Below are 20,485 nucleotides of genomic sequence, written 5' to 3'. Positions count from 1 at the left end.
CTTTAATTCTGGAATACTCCAGGACAATTTGGGAATTGGTAACCTTGCATCATGAGCGTAAATCCTATTTGATTTTCTCCTGCCTAGCTGAAGAGGACTGAGACTGAAGGAACATCTGAGAAATTGGACCAGCTCTGCATCCCTACTCTCGACATTTGGCTGATATACTGGTTGTTTGTTGACAGTGGGGAAGGTCAGGATATCATCTCATTTTCTCCAATAAGTTCTTCAATGCTTTTAGATGAACACTGCATCTGCAAAGGAATCTATGGACTGTTAGCTTGATTCAGCAGCAGCAATGTGATAGACTGCATTCTATAAATGTTGATCCAGTCAGGTCTGTTTATCTTGAATAGTTGTTCCCACTTACAAACATCTATTATGCAGTGTTACAGAGTAGCTTTCAAGTATTTTTATATCCTCCACAGATACAGAATAATCTCAGGAAGGATGTTCCCGATGACTGGGGAATCCAGAACACATTGTCACAGTCTAAGGATACAGGGTAGGCCATTTAGGACTGAGATGAGGAGAAATTTCTTCACCCAAAGAGTGGTAAACCTGTCAAATTCTCTGTCACAGAAAAGATTGAGGCCAAAGTATGAGTGTTTTCAAGAAGGAGATACATATGGTTCATAGGGCCAAAGGGATCGAAGGATATAGGAGAAAGTGGGAATAAGGTATTACAGTGGATGATCAGCCATGATCATGTCGAATGGCAAAGCAGGCTTGAAGGGTTGAGTGGCCTATTTCAGTTCCTATTTTACTATGTTCTGGATTTCTACCACTTTCCCAGTTGTCAATGTACAACAAAAGATGTAAGGGCTTCCTCTGTATCTGTCCCATGTTGAGTGGTTGATGGGAAATTGTTGAGGGAACTTCACTCTGTGTTTACAGAAATGCATTTTACATTATATAATTGTGCCCTGGAATACAATAGTGGGGCATCTACTTGTTTTCACTTTTGAAGCAGTCACCTTTATAATGGAAGAGTCCAGCTGAAATTGTGGACTTTCAGCACAGAAAGAGAGCCAGCTACTGTAAGAAGCAGCAAGTAAAATTAGAATATCAGTCTGCAACTTAACATTACTGGGTGAGCCAGAATGGCTGCACATTTTCCATTTCCTGGTGCTATGAAAATGAAAGGGGACATAAGAAAGAATTGAAATTTCTTCCAGTCTCAGTGGCAAAGCTATGAGGTCACTTCAAAATTGAGAAAAAAGCCTTACTAAGTAAGAGGAACAACTCTGCTCGCAGCGCTGGGGAAAGTATGCTGCAAGCATGAAATGAACTCTAGACCTCACTGAAGAGTAGCAAAGGCAGGCCTGAGAGATACTGAAGGCCTTGAAGGCAGAATTTGAACTCTATACCAGGAAATGATTGCAGAAATTACAGCAAAAGGTTCAAGAGCAGAAATTGATTGTAAATATTACAGAGGGCAGCACACAAAAGAAAGGAAAGCATGTCTAGTATGGAAAAAGCAGTATTCTAATTACATTGAGTGGAAAGAGTTTGCACACAGGTGTTTGACTGGAAAGAAGGAAAGTAAACCTACAAAGAATGTTCCTGGAGAAATTACAGGTGGCACATTTTATGAATCACTCTACACAAAAGTTTGGCATCATCACATCCAAAGGTGATAAATAATTAAGACTGTTAGAATGATGACTGCAGAAGCAGGGCATCAAACAAAGAATGTATCAGATAGATACCTGTGTGTTTCATACAATTTCATGAGCTTTGCAAATTTGTGCAAAGTGACTCAAACTATGACCCAAAAATGAAACTTTTGATGGTAAGGATAAAGCTATATAATGGAACAATCCACATCTGCTCGTCTGTGATGTGGAGATACAGTGAAGGAAACCATCACAGACCTTGATTTGAACTTAAACTGATGGCTGGAGAGATCTCACCAGATGACCCTGAAGTTGAAAAAGATAAAGGTGCGGTTGAAAATGCCTAAAGTCAAGCACATGTCATGTTCTGACAGCAAAAGGTCTTCGCCCAATCCTGATAAAGTGGTAGCTATAGCATACTACAATGATCAACAGATGTGGTAGAAGTGCAATGAACTATCTAGCAAAGTTCTGCCTAATTAGAATGTGAACCTCTAAACAAGCTCATAGTTAAGGATGTGCAGTGGTATTGGGACATTGAACAGGAAGCAGATTTTACTGGAGTCAAACAACTAGTATTGGCAACACCAGTTCCTAGATGATATGATGTCAATGATGAAGGCACCTTGCAATGTGCTGCCAGTACAATGGAACAAGGCAAATAGATGCACAAAACAGACATGACGATAAGAGCAGTCTGTTTAAGAAGCAAGTTGAGGATGCTAAGACAGAATGTAAAATCTTCAGATTCAAGGAAAAGCCACAGGTCAACATGTTCTGGAAGCCACCAATTCAGCAAAGACATTGAATCTGAAAAAGAAGCATCTTGCTTGAATCAAGAAAACTATTCAGCACGATGTAATACATCAAGTGCAGGAGGTAGTGATGAAAGGATAGACTGAAACCATCAAGGATGTACCTTTTGCGACAAAAATGTAATGGGCATACATAAATGAATGAAGTGAAAGCCCAGGTGATACAAAATAGAGTCATTATCCCTCAGGAGAAGAGATTAGTTATTTGGTGAGTGTCTGGTAAGTAAAGGTTTATTTCTGAGATTCAAAATAAAATAGCAACTCATGGTAAGGCCAATAAAATATTCTAAAACAAATGCATTTAAATAATATAATTATGTATTAAGTTAGAATGCTTGAAGGATGGCAGGAGGTTGATGTGTTATAGCTGCAGCATGGGGGAGCTCCTGGATGTTTGTGTGATCCAGGGCAAACACTTCTGTGGTAAGTGTTTGAAATTCAAATAGCTTCAGGTCAGGGTTTATGAACTGGAGGCTGAACAACAGACATTGTGCAATACCAGAGAAATGGATGTTACCTGGATTCATTGTATCAGGAGGCAATCACACTAGTTAAATAGAGTAATCTGATTTGGTCAGTGTTGATGGACAGAAGAATGTGACTGCATATGAGTGAGATAAAGGGATCCTGAGGGCAGGAGCTTCAGGATTTGGAATTGATCAACTGGTTTGAGGTCCTCCAAATGAGATTGAGGGTTGCAGTCTGATAAACTGGTTATAGCACCACAGTACAAGAAGCCATTCAAAAGGGGAGACCAAAGAGAATTGTAATGATAGGAGATGATAGTACAATGAGAAGAACTAGTACAGTACTCTGCAGTGAGTCTACTTGTGTTTTATTCCTGTTCCCAAAGCTTGGGGCATCTGCTGGAGAGGAACTTGTAGCTGTAGAGGGAGGATTCAGTCCTCATTGACCATATGGATATGAATGACATTGGCAGTACAAAGCAGGAGGTTTTGCATAATCAGTATGGGGAGCTAGGAATCAAATTAAGAAAGCAGGACATTAACGGTCAGAACTTCTGGATTTGACAAATTAGATTAAACTAATAAATATATGGCTCAAAGCCTGGTGTGGGAGAAGTGGATTCCAGTGCAGGCACAGTACTGGTGTGTGACAATGCTGCTTCTTTAATAAGGCTATATTGTCCTTGATTTTTGTTCTCAAGATGGGTTGTAAAAGGCAGAGGTTACGATTTGTCTGGATATAGGGACCTAACAGATACTGCCTGAGGCAATGATCTGTGTAAAGGTTTTTTGGGTTTTTTTTAAAACAATTGTTCAAGGAAAGGAGAGTAACCATTCTCCCAGTTCAGGGCATTTTTTCTGCTTTGGTTTGGGTTTTACCAAGCACTTTGTCTGAAGCTGCTTATCAGAAAACTGCTGGTAATAGAAAAGCAGCTACAGTGAAAAGAAGTCTCGCCTGAACTCTCTCTCTGACATGTATCATGCCTGTAAGAACCTGTGTTTGAATTTGCCGTTTGCCAAAGGGTGTGTTTATGTGATGTTGTAGGAAATTGGAACAGCATCATTAAGTTGCGATAGAGTCAGTTGGTATTTCAGATAGGTTGTTATTCTTTATTCTGTTCTCTTTTGTTCGTGTTTAATTCTGTTTTTGCTTAAAACTGAGTGGTTTGACCAGCTGCATCACTTCTGGAATATCCACCTTAAACACCTTGTGCCTAAAACAACTAAAAAAATTAGGGTCTGGGCTACCTTTTTAAAACATTTTGAGGGGGTCTGGCCTGGTACATAATAGGGGAAAGTGAAATCTTCCTGGAATTGTGCTGGGTCGGTGACCTTGCAAACTGCATAACCAGAGAAGTTGTCAGGATTTCAAACTAAATAGCAGGGCAAGGGATCAAGTTTGGAAGATGTGGTAGTCAAAAAGTAGAAACAAGGTAAAAGAGAAAGATACTACCATCACAAATTATGAACAGATCATGACAGGTAATGAACATATTGAAGGTATGATTGATAAATTTACTAATGACACAAAGACAGGTTTTAAAGTAAGTTCTGAAGAGGACATAAAGGTACAAAATATATGGATAGGTTTTGTAAGTGGGTGAAGTTTTGACAAATAAATTATAATGTAGAAGTGTGAAATTGTCCTTTATTTAATTCACTCATAGGTTGTGGGTGTCACTGGCTGGGTCAGCATTTACTGCCCATTCCTAGTTGCTCTTGAGAAAGTGGTGGTGAACTACCTTTTTGAACAACTGCAGTCCATGCTCTGTGAGTAGACCCACAATGCCCTTCGAGACAAAGTTCCAGAGTGTTGACCTAGTGACACTGAAGAAACAGTGATATATTTCCATGGTGAGCAACTTGGAGGGGTACTTGCAGAGGGTGGTATTCCTGTACGTTGTTGCCCTTATTCTTCAAGATTGAAGTGGTCGTAGAGTTGGAAAGTGCTGTCTAAGGAACACTGGTGAATTATTGCTACGTATTTTGTATATGGTACACACTGCAACTACTGAGTGCCGATGATGTAAAATGTGGATGTTTGTGGATGTGGTGCCAATCAAATGGGCTGTTTTGTAATGGATGGTGTCAAGTTTCTTGAGAGTTGTTGGAGCTGCATTTATTCAGGCAAATGAGGATTTTTCCATCACAATCATGACTTGTGCCTTATCAAACATGGAAAGGCTCTGGGGAATCAGGAGGTGAATTAATCACTGCAAAACTTCTAATCGCTGATTTACTCTTGTAGCCACTGTATTTACATGGATAGTCCAGTTCAATTTTTGGTCAATGGTAACTCTTAGCACTTTGATAGTGGTGGCATCAATTTCTGGTCAATGTCATTGAATGTCAAGAAGGGATGGTTAGATTGTGTCTTTTTGGAGCTTATTACAAGTCATTTGTGTGGTGCAAATGCTACTTGCCACTTTTCAGCCCTGGCATAGGTATTGTCCAGGTCTTGCTGCATTTAGCGGAGACTGCTTCAGCATCTGCAGAGTTGTGAATGGCTTTGAACATTGTGCAATCATCAGCATACTTTCAACCTTATGATGGAGGGTAGGTCTGATGAATCAGCTGAAGATGATAAGGCCTCGGGCACTGGCCTGAGGAATTCCTGCAGAGATGTCCTGGAGCCAAATAGACTGACCTCCAACAACCACAACCTTGTGGCAGATATGACTCCAAAAAATTGAGTTTTCTCCCAATTCCCATTGTCTCCAGTTTTGCTGGGGCTCCTTGATGCCACATTCAGTCAAATGTAGCCGTGATGTCAAGGGCAGTCACTCTCAGCTCACTTCTGTATTTTTAATTTTTTGTCCAAGTTTGAACCAAGACTGTAATGAGGTCAGGAGATAGGTGACCCTGAAAAAACCCAAACTGGGGATCACTCAACAAGCTATTGTTGAGCAAATGCTTTTTGATGACACTTTCCATCACTTTACTGATGATCAAAGGTAGACTGATGGGGCAGTAATTAGCCAGGTTTGATTTGTCCTGTTGCTTGTGTACAAGACAAACCTAGGAAATTTTCCACTTTGTTGCACAGTGGCCAGTGTTGTAACTATACTGAAGCAGCTTGGCTAGGGGGGCAGCTAATTCTGGAGAACAAGTCTTCAGGAATATTGAGAAAATGTTGTCATGACCCATGATCTTTGCAGTATCCAGTACCTCCATTCATTTTTGGATATATCATGGATGAATCAAACTGGCTGAGGACTGGTAGCTGTAATGCTGGGAACCTCTGGAGGAGGCCAAGATGGATCATCCACTTGGTATTTCTGGCTGAAGATAGTTTAGAATAATTTAGCCCTATCTTTTGTGCTGGGCCCTCCTATTGGTGAGGATGGCGTTACTTGTGGAGCTTCCTCCTTGAGTGAGTTAATTGTCCATCATGATTCACAATTGGATGTGGCAGGATGGCAGAGCTTAGGGAAATAGATGGTGACATCTTGCAAAATGTCCATATTACAGAGGAGGAAATGCTGGATGTGTTGAAATGGGTAAAGGTGGATAAATCCCCAGAACCTGATCAGGTGAACCCTAGAACTCTGTGGGAAGCTAGAGAAGTGATTGTTGGGCCTCTTGCTGAGATATTTGTATCATCGATAGTCACAGGTGAGGTGCCAGAAGATTGCAGGTTGGCTAACGTGGTGCCACTGTTTAAGAAGAGTGGTAAGGACAAGCCAGGGAACTATAGGCCAGTGAACCTGATGTTGGTGGTGGGCAAGTTGTTGGAGGGAATCCTGAGGGACAGGATGTACGTGTATTTGGAAAGGCAAGGACTGATTAGGGATAGTCAACATGGCTTTATGCGTGGAAAATCATGTCTCACAAACTTGATTGAGTTTTTTGAGGAAGTAACAAAGAGGATTGATGAGGGCAGAGCGGTAGATGTGATCTATATGGACTTCAGTAAAGCATTCGACAAAGTTCCCCAGGGGAGACTGATTAGCAAGGTTAGATCTCAGGGAATACAGGGAGAACTAGCTATTTGGATACAGAACTGGCTCAAAGGTAGAAGACAGAGGGTGGTGGTGGAGGGTTGTTTTTCAGACTGGAGACCTGTGACTGGTGCAGTGCCATAGGGATCGGTGCTGGGTCCTCTACTTTTTGTCATTTACATAAATGATTTGGATGCGAGCATAAGAGACACAGTTAGTAAGTTTGCAGATGACACTAAAATTGGAGATGTGGACAGCAAAGAGAGTTACCTCAGATTACAACAGGATCTTGACCAGATGGGCCAATGGGCTGAGAAGTGGCAGATGGAGTTTAATTCAGATAAATGCGAGGTGCTGCATTTTGGGAAAGCAAATCTTAGCAGGACTTATACACTTAATGGTAAGGTCCTAGAAAAGTGTTGCTGAACAAAGACACCTTGGAGTGCAGGTTCATAGCTCCTTGAAAGTGGAGTTGCAGGTAGATAGGATAGTAAAGAAGGTGTTTGGTATGCTTTCCTTTATTGGTCAGAGTTTTGAGTACAGGAGTTGGGAGGTCATGTTGTGGCTGTACAGGACATTGGTTATGCCACTGTTGGAATATTGCATGCAATTCTGGTCTCCTTCCTATCAGAAAGATGTTGTGAAACTTGAAAGAGTTCAGAAAAGATTTACAGGATGTTGCCAGAGTTAGAGGATTTGAGCTATAGGGAAAGGCTGAACAGGCTGGGGCTGTTTTCCTTGGAGCGTCAGAGGCTGAGGGGTGACATTATAGACGTTTACAAAATTATGAGGGGCATGGATAGAGTAAATAGGCAAAGTCTTTTCCCTGGGGTCGGGAGTCTAGAACTAGAGGGCATAGGTTTCGGGTGAGAGGGGAAAGAGACCTAAGGGGCAATTTTTTCACACAGAGGGTGGTACATGTATGGACTGAGCTGCCAGAGGAAGTGGTGAAGGCTGGTGCAATTGCAACATTTAAGAGGCATTTGGATGGGTATAAGAATAGGAAGAGTTTGGAGGGATATGGGCTGGGTACTGGCAGGTGGGACTAGATTGTGTTGGGATATCTGGTCGGCATGGATGTGTTGGACCGAAGGGTCAGTTTCCATGATGTACATCTCTATGACTCTATTCTGATGGTTGTGGAATTGCTTAGCTTTGTCTATCACTTATTGCTTATGCCATTTAGCTGGCAAGTGGTCTTGTTTAATAGCTTCACCAGGTTGACACATAATTTTTAGACAGCCTAGTGCTGCTCCTGGCATGTCCTCCTCCACTCTCCATTGAACCAGGACTGATCCTCTGGTTCACTTGTAGCGGTTGAGTCAGGGATATGCCAAGCCATGAGGTTGCAGAATTGTATTGGAGTATGATTGTGATGGTGCTGATGGCCCACAGTGCCTCATAGATGCCTACTCTTAAGTTGCTATATCTGTTTGAAGTCTGTCCCATTTAGCTAGGTGTTAGTGCCACCCAACACAATATCGGATGTTCTCAAATGTGAAGGAAGGACTTTATCTCCAAAGACCGTACAGTAGTTACTGTTATCAATACTGTCACTGGCAGATGATCTGTGGTAGGCAGATTGGTGAGGATGAGGGTAAACATGTTTTTCCTCTTATTGGCTCTGTACCACATGCTGCAGACCAACAGTAGCAGCTGTGTCCTTCAATCATTAGTGGTACTGCTGTGCCACTCCTGGTGGTCATTGAAGTCCTCCATTCTGAGCCCTGCTCACCCACAGTCTTTCCTCCAAGTGGAAGTCAACAAGGAAGAGCACTAATTCATCAGTTGAGGGAGAACATCATGGGCCGAACGCCCTGTTCTGTGCTGTATTGTTCTATGTTCTATATTCTAACGTTACATAGTAATCAGCAGGAAGCTTTGTTGCCTTTACTTGACCTGATGCCATGAAACATCATGGCACCCAGAGCCAAAGTTGAGAATACCCCGGGTAGCTCCTCAAGACTCTGTATTATTGTGTTGCCATCACTCCTGGATCTGTCCTGCTGGTGGGACAGGATATACCAGGAAGTATGATTCTGTAAGTCCATGCCAGGCTCTTCCTTAACTAGTCTGACACAGTTGGCCTGATACTGGGAGCCCACAGATGTTAGTAAGCAGTACTTTGCAGTTGTTATTTCTTTTGCCTTGTCTGTCTGGTTTAAATGTTTTTCTGAGACATTCTAGCAGTCAGGTGACCTGCTGGGCCATTTCAGAGTGCAGTTAAGACAAACTTGTATTGCTATGATTCTGGAGTCATATGTAGGCTAGATTTCCTTCCCTAACTGGTATTAGTTTTCTTGTTTTATCAATCTTTGTTTCATGATCATCATTAGACTTTTAATTTCAGAGATTTTTTTTTAAATTCCATGGTGGGATTTGAACCTGAGTCTCTGGAGTACCAGTCAAGTGATAACTCCACTATGTCATTGCCTCCTTATTTAAGGAAAAGAAAATTGAAAACCAATTGTTAAAATGGCAAGAGTTTAAGCAGGCAGTTAGAGTCAACCACATTGCTGTGACTTTGGAATTACATGTAGATCAGAGAAGGCATAATTGAACTGGATGGATTTTTCCAATAATCAACAATAGTTGCCATCACATGAGCTGGTTGTGTTTTATTGAACTCAAAATTCATATCTGTCACGGTGAGATACAAACCCATGATCCCAGAACATTACCCTGAGAGGAGTTTTGGGCTACTAATTCAATGACTTTACCATTATTCAATCTATCATTTGGTAGGTGTAACCCCTGTCACCTGCATTAAAGTCTGCTCATCTCTCTTTGATGCAGCCAGAATTAAAAACTCATTTAATGAACAATGACTTTAATGAAAGGCAGAAGAAATTTCTCGCAGTGGCCACACTATGTGAACTGTTAATTGAACATCCAGGAGTCAGAAAAATCAACATAATTCACAGGTGAAATCTGTCCTTCATGGTAATTTGTATGAATGTAATATATTAAAAGAAACATTCTCCCTTTTTTTTCAGCAAATACAGGCCTCAGCTGGAACAGCACAATGATAATTTCTCTCTCTCCACCATTGCTGAGGGCTCCCAAGCAAATGTAAGAAAATTATGCACCATTTCATCTAATGTTTTTCCCCATGATTATGCATTGGTTTGCATTTATTGCATTATATATCAGGTAATCATTTTTCATGTATATTTTCTAAATGCCTCTGATCCCACAGTGAGAAGCAAAGTCTACCAGCCATTCAGAGCAGGTCTGATCTTACATCAGAATCCCCTGGCATATTGAAGGAGTTTTAACACAGCACTTCAGAAAAAGTAAATCTGATTGAAGTCAGAGGAAGTTTTCTGTGCTGAACAGTAATTGAATTCGACGATAAGCAATTATAATAGTGGAAATAGGTCCAAGATGGTATATTCAAGGAAGATGTTTTCAGAGATTATTGTTCTCATCTGATCTTACTTCAGTGGCAGAGTGGTGAAAACGCAGAAACTGCTGACTTGTGGAGTTTTATTTTTCTTCTTGGGAATCATGCGTACAGGCCAGGAATTGCTCAACCAGTTCAGAAACAATTAGTTTTATGTGTGACTTATGTAACATATTGTTGGAGTGGATAACAATAGCTGGTTTCCTTCCCTAAAGGACATCAGTGAAGGCATTATGTTGGATTTCTATGAAAATCTAACTGAACTAGGTCATTTAGCACATCAGGACTGTGCCAGCTCTTGATGGAATCTTCCAATAATTCCCACAACCTACACCTTACCCATAGTCCAGAAGGGGCTCCTTTTCAAAGATATATTCAAATCTCCTTTGTAAGTTACTATTCAATCTGCTTCCTCCATTTTTTGTGTGGAAGGATTACACAGAATGGTGGAAGATTGGTTGTACACTGGAGCAGTTCTTGAAGAAAGGCAAAGACCATTCTTTATAAATTGTTCCATTTTGAACATTTCATTGCATTTCAAGACTCTTTCAGGCCCTTGGCATAAATCTCTTGTCACAAACTTAAGGATACTGCCAAAGACCTCTGCACATGGTCTCCAGGGAATGTCTAAAAATGTTCCATTATATCCTACTCTAACCTCATATCCACTACTCTAACATTATATCCATTTCTAACCTCAGCTGGCTGCAGGTTGAATCATTTTAGGAAACCACTGTGCCAGGGATATAGAAAGTGTATCTGTGCAGTACAAAGTGGATACACATCGGTTCATGTATCAGCAGATTTTGACCCAATAACACTAAAGTAGAACAGGAAACTATAGATTGACCAGTATTTTAAAAAGAAATTGTTCATGGGACTTGGGGGCAGTACTGGGTAGCATTTATTGTCCATCTTATTTGCCCTTGAGAAGGTGGTGATGAGCTACCTTTCTGAACTGCTGCAGTCCATTTGCTGCAGATAGACCCACAATATTGTTAGGAAGGGAGTGCTGAGAAACATCCACTGTGATTCATAGTTAATCATTGATGTTTAATTTATTAAGTAACCTATTAATGCCTTGGTTATACAGGATTAGGGTGCCTAGCTGTTCTCAAGCAGTCCCTTGGGATGATTTGTATTTGCTCCAGTTCACTGGACTTTGAGATGGCTAATAAGCGAATGCACAACCTACAGTCTCTGCCATATGTGAAGCAGGCAGTACATGTTGGGCAAATAAGTGGTTGGTAGTTGTGCATGCTATCCATAATGTCTTGATTCCAAGTTCCTGACTGGACTTCGCCTCTCCATTTCAGCTGGTCACAAGCCAGGAACTCCCATGAGTCTGCAGGGAGATGCAAATCTCTTTGGGGATGCTCTGAGGGCATGCCAAAAGTCTTTCCGTTGTTCTCCTGGGAGTCTCCTGCAGTGATCAAGTTCAAATTGAGAAATTACTTCAGGAATATTGTATCACACATGTGAGCAACACATCCCACTCAGCAGAACTGACTTTTATAGCACCTTGATGCTGGCCAAGTTGCCTTAGTAGAGGATGCTGCTGTTGAACTGCCTTGCTTGCCACTTGATCTTGTGAAGGCAGTGCTGATAGTACTTCTTTGAAATGCTTTGAAGTGCTGCTGTAGCCTGTTCTGAAGTGCATAGCAGCCTAGTATAACCTGTTAACCATCGATTCAGTCAGCAGTGACGCTAAGTATCTAGCAGCCCTAATCTGGAGTTCAAATCCTACAATGAAAATTGTTGAATGCATTTTATAACTTTTGGGCTGACACCAAAAAACTTTAAAAGGTTCCATATTATTGTAAAATCCGAATGGTCGAACCTACTCTTCACAGAAGGAAACCTACATCACTTACCTACATGATATTCCTATTCTACAAGTTGTGTTGATTTTTTAAAGTAACAGGGTCATGAGTAATGAATAATAAATATGGTCTTGCCAATGTTACCCTCGTCCTGAGGACAATTTATTAATGTACCATCTGGTTTGATAATGAATAATGGAGCCAAGAAGATCTTAGATACAAGGTCTCATTTATCTTAAGTTTATATTAATTTACATCCATTATTTATATTATGATTCTCAACTTCGGTAATAGAGTCAGACTGAAATTCTTTCTTTATCCAGAGCAGGAAACATATTTTGCCAAGTTACTTGCTTATGATCTTTGAACGCATGCTTACTTAGCACTCAAAAGCACGTTTGTTGTTGGTTGAGAACTAAATCAAGTTTGACTCCCTTGATGAATTAATGGGTTGTCGACACTCAAAAGCATAATGGAAAATTAAAACACAGGACAGCCCAGGAAGAATGAGAGCGTTAAAAGGAGAAAGGAAAAAAAATCCTAGTCATCTGAACTGCATTTTACTGGAGTAAAATCAATTCATATTGAGATACAGAATGTATAAACTTGGCTCAAACTGGTTAAATGACTTAATATGTTCGTTCTTCTCTATTGCAACAGAATACGCATAAACTGCTAAATAGTTCTAAACTTGCAGTAAATTAAAAATGAATAAATAGAATAAATATGAAAAAGGTGAAATGGGGCTTTGCCTTTCACTTTTGTAGAAAATTGATAGTAATTTATGCTTGCTTAAGAAACTGAAGTTCGAGGAACAGATTGGCTGATGCTAAAGTCCAGAAAAACATATATCCCAACCCAACTCCCAGGTTGTTCTTCCAATGTGTACAAAATCACAATGCAACAGCTCCTTTCCCATGCTTTCATATTGTTTAGAATCACAATTTACTAAAACCCTTTCCATGGAAAAAAGACCCTTTTCACCCAATCTAATTATTCTGGGGAAAGCAGTGGTGTAATCATATTGTCACTGGAACAGGTCTATGGTGAAACCTGAATTAAATTAAAATCTGGAATGTAGAAACCTCCTATCTAATGGTGACCATGTAAACCACTGTTGATTGTTGATCTGGTTCACTAATGTTCTTGCCATCTTACCTGGTCTGGTCTACATATGACACCAGACATATGTCAATGTGGTTGACTTCTAACTGTCCTCTGGGCAATGAGGGATGGGCAATAAATGCTGGCCTAGCTCGTGAGATCCACATACTATGAATGTGTGAAATAAATAAACCCTAAGGAACAAATGCGAACTATTTCATTCCCATTGTTTATAAATCGAACAGAGCTCAGCCCTCATGTTAAATCTATGTATACACAACTCCAAAGGAGCAAGTCATGCCCTAATAACTCACATATTTTGGATTCACAAATCTTATCTCACTTACTTGCATTAACTAGATTCCTAACAGAACAAACCCTGTCCCATTTACTCCCATTGTCTACATTTCAAATGGTACAGCCTCCATCCCAAAGCCATCCATTGAATAAAATTAGATTTGACAACCTCTTGCAATTCAGTTTCACTGCATGAAATTCCAATTTATATACATCCCAATGAGCTTTGATTTATGTCCTTCCATTTCCCACTCTACAGAATAGAAAGTCCCTTGTAAAGTGAGAGATGCACTAATCAGAGCTTGATTGTATTGCTTCCAGCTAAAGCAACTCAACTGAGTTGTGGCACCACTGAAGCATTGCATCATCATGTGATTGTCCCACTTTAACTTCATGTCAAAATCTCATTCCTGAATCTTAGATTGGGAATCTAAGAAGGGGATGGGATTCTCATGTTAATTCTTGCTGGCTTTTATTGTTCAATTATCCTGCAGCTTTTGAAGTTTTAACTTCATCCTTAAAAAGGATATTTTCTATATGTGATGGCATTTGAAGTTGAAGGGAGAGAGTATCTTGGTGAAGTTGCAATTACGAGGGAGTGGTACTGAGCAAACTAATGGATCTGCAGGCTGACAAGTCTCCAGGTGAGCTTGTCAGAGATGGCTGGTGTGAAAGTAATTGCATTAGGGTTCATTCTGCAAATTGCATCATATTCTAGTAGGGGCCCATTAGATTTGAAAGTAGCAAATATGATTTTTGTTTTAGAAGGGATGCAGAAAATATAAGCCAGTGAGGTTGACATCTGTCATGAGATAGTTATAAAGTCATACAGCATGGTAACAGACCCTTTGGTCTAACTCTTCTGCACTGACCAGACATATTAATCTGACCTAGTCTCATTGCCAGCATTTGGCCCTCCATCCCTTCCTATTCATATACCCAACCAGATTTCTGTTAAATGTTGAAAGTTTATCGACCTCCACCACTTCCTCTGGCAGCTCATGCTGTACGTGCACTATCCACTACATGAAAACAGTTGTTGGAATAGACCTTTAAAGAGGTTAAAATTGGGCACTTAGAAAACATCAAGATAATCAGGATGATTCAGTGTGGTTTTCAGACAGGGAAGTCATGTTTAAACAATTTAGTGAATTTCTTTGATGGAGTAATGTACACCTGGGATATAAAGCATGTTGATGTACTATACTTGGATTCCCAGAAGGGATCAAGGGCATGGTAGGTAAATTTGCAGATTCTATAAAAAGAGAGGAAAGTACGTTGTGAAGATTGCAGATGGGTATACATAGGTTGAGTGAGTAGGCAAAATCTGACAAAGAGTATATAATATGAAAAACATGAAGTTATTCACTTGGACAGGAAGGATGAAAAAGCAGAGTATTACTTAATTGGAGAATGACTGCAGCGAATCAAGGTGTTCTGGTGCATATTACCAAAAGTTAGTTTTCAAGTGCACTAAGTAATTAAAAGAAGAATGGAATGCTATCCTTTAATACATGAGGAATTGAACATAAAAGTAAGGATGTTGTGGTTCTGTTATGCAGGGCACTAGTAAGACCACATCTTTAATATTGTGTTTAGTTTTGATTTCCTTTTTTAAGTTAGGATTTAGTGAATTAGAGGTGTTTCAAAGGAGGTTTAGTAGATTTATACCTGGAATGAGAAGGTTGTCTTCTGAGGAAGAATGTTTGTTAGACCAGCATTGTTTCCATTGGAGTTTAGAAGAATGAGGTGTGACTTGATTAAGTAGTATAAGATTGTGAACTACTTTGACAAGGTCAACATGGAAATGATGTTTCTGCTTATGGGATTGCTCAGAACTAGGATCACGGGGGGCCGAGGCAGGTTTTTTTTAAGCAAAAGATAGATGGATTCTTGTTACACTGTGGAACCAAACATCAGGGCTAGATATAAAGGTGAAATTTGTGTTCCAGCCCTCTGTGGTAAAGTATGTTACAGATTCACTACCCTCTGAGAGAAGAAATTCCTCCTCATTGCTGTTCTAAATGTGTGAGCCCTTTCAGATTATGCTGTCTGGTCCTAAAGAATTCTACAGGTGGGAACAAACTCTCCTCATTGATCTTCTTATGCCTCCTGAGGATGTTAAATACTTCAGCGAGATCTCCTCTCATTCTTTTAAATTCCAATGAGTACAAGGCCAGTCTACTCAATCTCTCCTCAAAAGACATTTCCTCTGAACCCAGTATCAGCCAAGCGACCTTTCTCTTGACTGCCCCAATGCCAGTATATATTCCCTTATACAGAGCAACAAAAACCATTCATAGTATTCCAGTTGTGGCATTGTATAGTTTTAGCAAGAATTTCTTACTTTTTATATATTGCTTCCTTTGAAATAGAGGTCAACATTCATTTACATTCCCATTACCTGTTAAAATTGAATACTTGCTTTTTGTGATTTTTGCACAAGGACATATATATATATATATATATGTCCCAAATCCCTCCTGCTGCAGCTTTCTGCATTCATCCTCACTTAAATAATACTCAGCTCCTCTATTCTTCCTGCCAAACGCAATATGTATGTTTTCCCACATTATATTCCATCTGCTAAGGTTTTACACACTTAATATCCAGTCTATACCACTAAAAACTGAAAGAACTGTGCATGCTGTAAATTAGAAATAAAGACAGAAATTTCTGGAAAAGCTCAGCAGGTCTGGCAACATCTGTGGTAACAAATCAGAGTTAAATTACAGGTTGAATGACTTGTCCCCAGAACTGATAATAGCTTGAAAAATATTAGTTTATATGCACAGATAGAGTGGGGGGAGGGGTAAGGAGTAAACGATATGTAGGGTCGACCCCAAAGAGAGAAAAGGACAGTTGGACAGGCAAAATATTGTTTAACGATCTGGCTGGTGGGGGAATAGCTGCTAATGAAGACTGTCAGTGGCTAACAATGTGTTATGAATAACAGTAGACTATGTGATAACAAGGCCTAGTGTATGGAGATTGGGTTAAAGACGTGGGACAGCTCAAACCCTGAAGTTATGGAACTCCATATTGAACTCCAGAAGACTGCAGGGTCTCTGAGTGGAAGATGAAGTGCTGTTCTTCCAGACTGCATTGAGCTTTGCTGGAGCACTGCAGCAAGCCTGAGACAGAGATGTTGTTCAGGGAATAGGGCGGTGTGTTGGAGTGGCAGGCAACTGAAAGATCAGGGTCTTTTATGAGGTAACCAGGCCTTGTTATCACCTAGTTTACTATTTCACACAACTCATTGTTTGCCACTATCAGTCACCAATAATAATTCATTCTCCTAGCCAGATTGATCTCCACTCCTATGTTTTTCACCTCCCTCCACCCTATCTTCTGCATATGAACCAACATTTTCATAGCTACCATCAGTTCTGAGGCAGGGTCACTCCAACCGAAACATTAACTCTGATTTATCTACACGGATGTTGCCAGACCTGCTCAGCTTTTCAAGCAATTTCTGTTTTTGTTTGAGTCAATATCAATATTCCCTCTAAGCCACTCAACTCCAAACTTCTATCCATGGCGATCAGTGTTTGCCCATCATTCATTGCATTGACTTCCAGTTCCAAATCACTCGGTTTCAGAGGCCTGTGCAGTCAGCAACAGAGTTCGAGGGAACACTGGTCTATACCACTCTATAGATACCTTACGTCATCCTCACTACTTGGCTTCCTGCCTTTTTTTTTGTGATTCATAAACTTGGTTATAAAACATTCATTTTCCTCATCCAACTCATGAATATATTAAGGCAGTCCCTGGGTTGCAAATAGGTTCCATTCCAGATTCTGCTCACAAGTTGATTTGTTTGCATGTTGGAATGCAATGCAGGACATTATATAGCCATTTATAAGAACAAGAAATGATTATATGTTGGGTCTTTAAAATGTCATCCCTATATAAGATTGCATTTCTGAATAGAAGGATTTGTAAGTCAGACATTTGGAAATCGGAGACCCCTGTACAATGTAAATAATTGTGGCCCAGCACTGATCCCTGTGGCACTCTAGTTACAAGTTGCCATTCTGAAAATTCTCCCTTTATCCTAACTCTCTGTCTTCTACTGGTTACCCAGTATGCTATTCGTACTAATAAAGTAACCCCAAGAGGTGGGCACCACAGGGAGTGGAGTGCTTTATTTCCCCCTCCAACTCTATTTTGATTCAATCTCTGCCCTCCCCTTTACTTTTTTGATCATGCAACATTGCCCTTTGATGAGAAGAGCATTGCTTGTCACTGGCCACTTGGGTGTTTCCTTTCTTCCTGGTGGTGGAAATTGAAAAAAAGATTTGTACACCTGCTGTCTTTCACTGTGTTGCACACCTGCACACACACAACATGGGTGCTGGGGAAAATATAAGCACTACCGCAGTTAGGCAGTAGTATGGGGGTAAAACAAGAAAACAAATAATAAAAATAATAAACTAACCCCAACACCATTGCCAATGCTTCCTGCTGTGTTATGGTTTTTCATCAGAGGAGAAGTTCTTGTTTCTGTTTCCACCCTCTCCAACACTCATCTCTACCCTAATTTGGAGGTGCTGGTATTAGACTGATGTGGACAAAGTTATAAATCACACATCACCAGGTTATAATCCACTAGGTTTATTTGGAAACGCTAGCTTTTGAAGTACTGCTTCTTCATCAGGTGGTTGTGAAGCAGAACCATAAGACACAGAATTTATAGCAAAAGATTACAAGGATACAATGATACATTGAACAAACCTAGATTGTTAAGTCTTTCATCTTTTAGAATGGATTTGCTTGTTTTGGTTCTTTAATATGTAAATCCCAGAACTTCTTTTAAGTCACATCCTCAAGAAAATTTAAGGTTTTATTACAAAAGGTGACATCTCAGCTCAGACAATGTCTTAAAGGTCTGAGCTTAGAGTCTGTCTGTATCCCAATCTTGAGTCAGACAGGTTCTATTTGCAAAGTGGAATTTACAAATATATGGATTGATGCCTGTATTTACTGCTTGCAGGTTCTGCATTTTTTGAGCAAAATAGAATGAATCTGCAAATATAATTCTGCAAATACAAATTCACCCCATAAACCTATATGTGTGTTACTTGCGAGATCTACGTTCCATTTTATTAATTAACCCATTACAATTGGCTGTAATGTTACATTGACCTGCATGCAAATTTATTGGATTCTCATTAAAGAAAACTGTTCACTTTCCATCCTGGATTATAAATTTCCCATAAATGCTGTGATAGGCAGCAGATATTTTTCACGGTCAAACATGATGTGTGGGAAAACTATGTTTGTGCATCATTTCCAGAAACAACATATTTAATTCTTTCCTTCTGTTCTTCTTCCTTGTATATGTATGTGTGCATGTATTTGGATGTATTTATGTCCATACGTCTGTGTGTCTGTGTTTATTGTGGCATCTGTATGTTTGTGTCTGTTTATGTGTTTGTTTGTGTCTGTGTGGTTGTGCTTCTGTCTCAATGTGTGTCTATGTCTGGTCAACTGTATTTATGTGTGTGTGTGTTTATGCATGTATTTGTGTCTGGACGTATATCACTATGTGTATGTTTATGTGTTTTTGTATCTGTGTGTATATCTGTGTGTTTGTGTATTGATAGCTTTGTGTGGGCATCTATGTGTTTGTGTATATCTGTCTATTTATGTGTGTGTGTGCTTGTGCGCGCGTGCCTGTTTTTTTTTGTATATGTCTGTGCCTGTGCGTTTGCCTGTGTGTCTATCTGAGTATGCATGTGTGCTTATATGTCTATATGTTTACCTATGTAAATATATCTGTGTGTGATTTTTGTTTTACAAAATTTCTATCTCCAGGATGATGTGAACGGACAAAATAAAGCTCAAGAATCATTAAAAACTTGCCCGAAAGATGGAGATTCACTCAATGTGCAAAACAACTGGACACCAAAACATGACAACAAGGAAAGTGCTAGTGCAGAGGTAAACTCACTACAGAATAACATGATGTAAAACAATTGCAAAAGTGTCCATTTTTAAAAAAAATTACAGTTTTTCCCCTGCCTTATGAAACGCTTAGCATGCTTTGATGTATTTTATATAAATATATATATGAAAAGAGAAATAATTACAAGAAATCCTTTGTTATTTGTTTGACAAAAAAGACAGAAAACAGTGAAAAAATTTCCTGTCCTCAACATGAATTGTGACCCCAGCAACCTTGCTTTGATTGACCATTTATTGCAGTCTGATGGTGTGATATACGTTTGCTGCTGAGTTTTGTACTTAGCCACCCTGGCTATATTTTTCTCTCTCTTGTGGAATTTTTGTTTTGACCTTTGAAAATTGGAAAACAAAGATGTTGAGTACTGAAATAAATCTTTTTAAATTTATTGGTAGCGTGTGTGGTTGTGTTCATTTCTTTTCCCTCTCTTTATGGTTAGGAAGTTTGCATGAGGTTTACATCTGCCACTTTTACCCAGGGAACACAACTGTGAAGTTGCAAAAACAAACTGCAAGAAGACATACAGGGTTCTGATTTAATGTCTCATCCTAATGATGGATGCTCTAACAGTGCAGTATTGTCACCTCTCTTCTGCAACTTGGGTTGTTCTCAGCTTCTTTGCCATGATTGTGCCTTTCTATGCTACTGGTGCTTGCCTGCCATTGTTCAGTCAGGAGTGGATGAAGCATAACATTTCATGTGCTCAGGCATGGCCAGCCTGAAGCAGGAGTTCCCTGCTGATCGCAGAGAAGCTTGGAACAGGGTTTCCTGCATTGCAAGATGGAGTAAGATGTAAACAGAGAGAGGAATTAACTCAAATAATAGTGTTCACTTTGCATGTGAGGTGATGTTGGACTGATACCTGCATCGTCCAAATAATTTTTCGTTGGAGCAAAAATGGCTTGGAGCAATTGTTCAGACACTGTGCTGGTGTCAGATGTCCATGTGCATTAGCGCACATACTTTTTTCCAAAGCATTTTTAAAGTAAGTGAAATTTATGGTTGAAATATGTCAAAGCCGTTCCACCCAGGTATACCACCA

At 39.9% G+C, this 20,485-nt stretch overlaps 1 protein-coding gene across 1 annotated transcript in view; it reads left to right on the top strand.

Annotated features, from left to right (window-relative positions):
* The window catches only part of LOC132815231 (chondroitin sulfate proteoglycan 5-like), a 94,667-nt gene extending 75,216 nt beyond the window's left edge, over positions 1–19,451 (top strand). The window contains exons 3-4 of the mRNA XM_060824044.1: positions 9,839–9,914; positions 19,296–19,451. Coding sequence (XP_060680027.1) covers positions 9,839–9,914; positions 19,296–19,451 — 232 coding nt within the window. The remainder of the gene's footprint in view (positions 1–9,838; positions 9,915–19,295) is intronic.
* The last annotated feature ends 1,034 nt before the right edge of the window (positions 19,452–20,485 follow it).

Source organism: Hemiscyllium ocellatum, chromosome 4 (assembly GCF_020745735.1).
Source record: "Hemiscyllium ocellatum isolate sHemOce1 chromosome 4, sHemOce1.pat.X.cur, whole genome shotgun sequence".
NCBI lineage: Eukaryota > Metazoa > Chordata > Chondrichthyes > Orectolobiformes > Hemiscylliidae > Hemiscyllium > Hemiscyllium ocellatum.
The sequence above is the reverse complement of the archived record's forward strand: the minus strand, read 5'-3'. Positions and strand labels throughout refer to the sequence as shown.